The sequence below is a fragment of the Pan paniscus genome, chromosome 9, assembly GCF_029289425.2.
Source record: "Pan paniscus chromosome 9, NHGRI_mPanPan1-v2.0_pri, whole genome shotgun sequence".
In the NCBI taxonomy this organism is placed as follows: Eukaryota; Metazoa; Chordata; class Mammalia; order Primates; family Hominidae; genus Pan; species Pan paniscus.
The window spans coordinates 56,952,200-56,955,928 of record NC_073258.2 but is presented as its reverse complement, the minus strand read 5'-3'; the positions used below and the strand labels follow the sequence as shown (position 1 = coordinate 56,955,928).

The following is a 3,729-nucleotide window of genomic DNA, read 5'->3' as shown; positions in this document are numbered from 1 at the left end:
CAGCACTCTCTGTATTTTGCTTAGTGCTTTATTTTGTGTCATTTTATTTATTTCTGTACTAATTCTTTTTAACTAATGCTGAGATCAAGAATATTTATTAGCTTAGTTTCCTTCTTTTACTTTTTTTTAACAAAGCAAAAATTCTGGCTGGGCGTCTCAGCAGTTTGGGAGGCCAAGGGGGGCAGATGACGAGGTCAGGAGATCAAGACCATCCTGGCCAACATGGTGAAACCCCGTCTCCACTAAATATACAAAAATTAGCCAGGCATGGTGGTGCACACCTGTAGTCCCAGCTACTCAGGAGGCTGAGACAGGAGAATCGCTTGAACGCAGGAGGTGGAGGTTGCTGTGAGCTGAGATCTTGCCACTGCACTCCAGCCTGGCAACAGAGTGAGACTGTCTCAAAAAAAAAAAAAAAAGCAAAAATTCTTCATAGATGATTCTGACTACTGTACATTGCAGTCCATTGAGAAGCACATGGTAACTGGTTGATGATAACTGTTTGTCCAACTTTTAGTGATGATCATTCTGATCTCTGAATTCAGGTTGTGTCAACTTAGTTACTTCATCTTAAAATTATCCACAAACTTTTTGCCTAATGATTGTTATGTCTGTTGAAATCATTACCTTTATTCATTTTTTAAATGTGGAGTTCTACAGTTGTGATTGTCCAATTTCATCCTTGTTTATGCTTTTATTTCTTCTGAAATTCACCTCATTAATCAGTAGGTGATGCTGACACACTATTCATATAGGAAAAATAGAATAAATATATATATTATTTAATTACTTATTTTCAGAGTAATGAATTGGTGCCCTAATATCCATTGATATTAAACAATGGCTTATTTATTTTTTTCTTTTTCAGTATCTAGATTTAAACCTATATGAGGACTTTAAATCAATTGTAATCAATATCCATTTTTATGTTTAAAAAGTTTTTTCTGACCATAAACCAGCATCAGCCATTTCAAATTGCTTCCTATGTCTCTTTGAGACAATCTGATTAGCTGCTGATAGTATTCTATCTTTCTGGAGCATTAAATTGCCCAAAGCTCATCTTGCCTATTTTCCACCCTAGACTTCAAATTAGCCATTTCTCCAAGAAGCCCTAGTTTTATTCCTAGGGGAAAGGTTTCTTTTTAGAGAAAATTTGGAGAATGTTGCTTGAATTTGTATAGTATTTGTTACCAAATATTTGTGTTTATTTAGTCATTCATATAAAAGTTAGAAATAATTTTGAAATATGGTTTCTCATTGTTTTCAGATTAAATGTTTATTTTCATTCATTTTGTATAAACTGGACTAAACTTGTAGAAATTTCTGAACCTGATAATACTGGGAATGCTATATCAATTCACATTTGACAATTCCATAAAAACCTCATATAAATATATGTTCTAGGCTTTAGAAACATTGTAGCCTCTGTTTGGGTTGTTCATTTGGATTGAAAACAACTTTTGAGACTGGTTCAGTGAAATGGAACTTGTGTATGTATTAACTTCCAGAAAGCATCCTTCACGTCTTTATTCCTTAGGCTGTAGATCAGAGGGTTCAGCATGGGGTTGACAACTGTGTAAAATACAGAGGCCACTTTGACTGTTTGCCAAGAGTTTTTGGAGTTGGGTACACAGTAAAGGAAAAGGATGGTCCCATGGAAGATGGTGATAGCAGTCAGGTGGGAGGCGCAGGGGGAGAAGGCTTTGTGGCGCCCACTAACAGAACGGATTTTTAGTACAGTCACAAAAATGAAAACATAGGAAGTGAGGATGATCAGTAGTGTACACATCTCATTGAAGGTGGCGAAGCTGAAAAGCAGCAGGTGGGGGATGAGTATATCAGAGCTAGACACAGAGATGAGAGCAGTATACTCACAAAAAAAGTGGTTGATTACATTAGGTCCAGAAAAGTTTAGCCGGAGAGCATAACAAAGGAGTACCAAGGGGCCAAACATGCCCCAGAGATATGACCCAGCCACCAGCAGGGCACAGAGCCTCTGTGACATGGCCACTGTATAAAGCAGAGGATTGCAGATGGCCACAAAGCGGTCATAGGCCATCACTGCCAGCAAGAAAGACTCTGTCACCACAGCAGTGCAGGACAGGAAGTACTGCATCATGCAGCTAAAGTAGAAGATGCTTTTATCTGCCATTACCAAGTTCTCAAGCAGCTTGGGAGTGACAATGGAAGAGTAACAAAAATCAACAAAAGAGAGGTGACTAAGGAAAAAGTACATAGGAGTGTGAAATTTGGGGTTAATCTTGATTATTATGATCATCCCAAGGTTTCCTACCACTGTGATAACATACATGAGCAGAAACACAAGGAAGAGAGGAATCTGAAGCTTTGGATAATTTGTGAAACCTAAAAGGGCAAAGGTGGGCTCCATGCTCAGATTCCTTAAAACCATCATCATAATTCCTTTTAATGGGAGGGTTGAAGAGAATTGTTCCTGCCAAAGCAAAATATGGGGTGAGTGATAATTATGTCATGACTTTCTTTGATTAAAAGGAAAAAAGGAGAAGGAATAGTTACTGGTCCTAGTTTTGTCCAAGAAGAACATACCTCATGCAGGCAGCTGTTATGTCTAAAACAAACCAAGCCAAGTCTTTGGAGTGTCTTTCCATTTTTATTACACTTTCTGTTTTCATACATATATATATGTGAATATATATGTGTATGTGTATGTGTGTGTATATGTATACAGTAGTATACACATCTACACATTAACTAGTAGCATGACATGCACATAACTTATAGAAAATGTTTATACATAAATATATAAACTAATAAAGAGTCTGTGGAAAATGTAAAATATTTACATCAAACAACAACATGCATTGCTACTGTATTTGTTTATATAGACAAATTGATTAAAATATTCAGAATATATTTCTATTCTGAGGATAAAGGAAAATATTGTAGAAATCTGGAAAAAGAGCACACTAATTCCACTTTTTACCAACTTTTATTCTAGAAAAGCTACTTCTCTCATTGAATATCTTAGTTGCTGAGGAGTTGACAAGGACAATGGCCTACTTTTGACCTCTTGGTGGAATGGGCATTTTATTGGGGTTTATGACTTAAGGGTCAGCATCTACTATAGCTCAGGTATTGCATAAGTATCTTATAAGAGTCTCAAGATTTATCAGGTGAAAGTTCCCTTAAGCCTGACTAGTTTTCAATCTTATAAAAGTTTACATACTAATTTAAGATGAATATAAAGGAAATATGGATAAATATCCATTTCCAAGTAGCAAGTTTATACTATTCATCATGAGATAATTGTCAATGGATATAAGGCTAAATATTTTCATGAGTGTTGACCTCATTTTTTAATATTATTGGGCTCAGAATTGAATAACACAGTGATTTAACATTTAAAAAATCAAAGGCCCCATTTGCCATATCAGGAAGACCCTATTTTCAGTTTCATAGAAAGCCTGAATACACTTACCTGCTACATACAAAGAAACAGGCTGCCACCCTCGTGTCTCTTCGGACAGTGTATACCTGAGGCACCAAGACTCTTTCATTTAACTTCATAGCCCTAGGGACTCAAACTCTGGAGAATCACTAACAACTTACTCTTTACAAGCATCAAAACAGGCAATTAAGGCAAATACCAAGTCTCTTGTGTCACATTTAGTGACTGGAATTTCCTTGAAACTACTCAGAAAAAAAAATGCAGCATGAAGTTAACTATCAAGCTTTGCTTGCATGTAATTC

At 36.3% G+C, this 3,729-nt stretch overlaps 1 protein-coding gene across 1 annotated transcript; it reads right to left on the bottom strand.

Annotated features, from left to right (window-relative positions):
• Positions 1–1,471: 1,471 nt before the first annotated feature.
• On the bottom strand, positions 1,472–2,452 carry LOC100985067 (olfactory receptor 5D14). Its single transcript, XM_003811925.2, has one exon. The coding sequence runs from the start codon at positions 2,414–2,416 to the stop codon at positions 1,472–1,474; it is 945 nt and encodes a 314-aa protein (XP_003811973.2). The 5' UTR covers positions 2,417–2,452.
• Between the last annotated feature and the right edge of the window lie 1,277 nt (positions 2,453–3,729).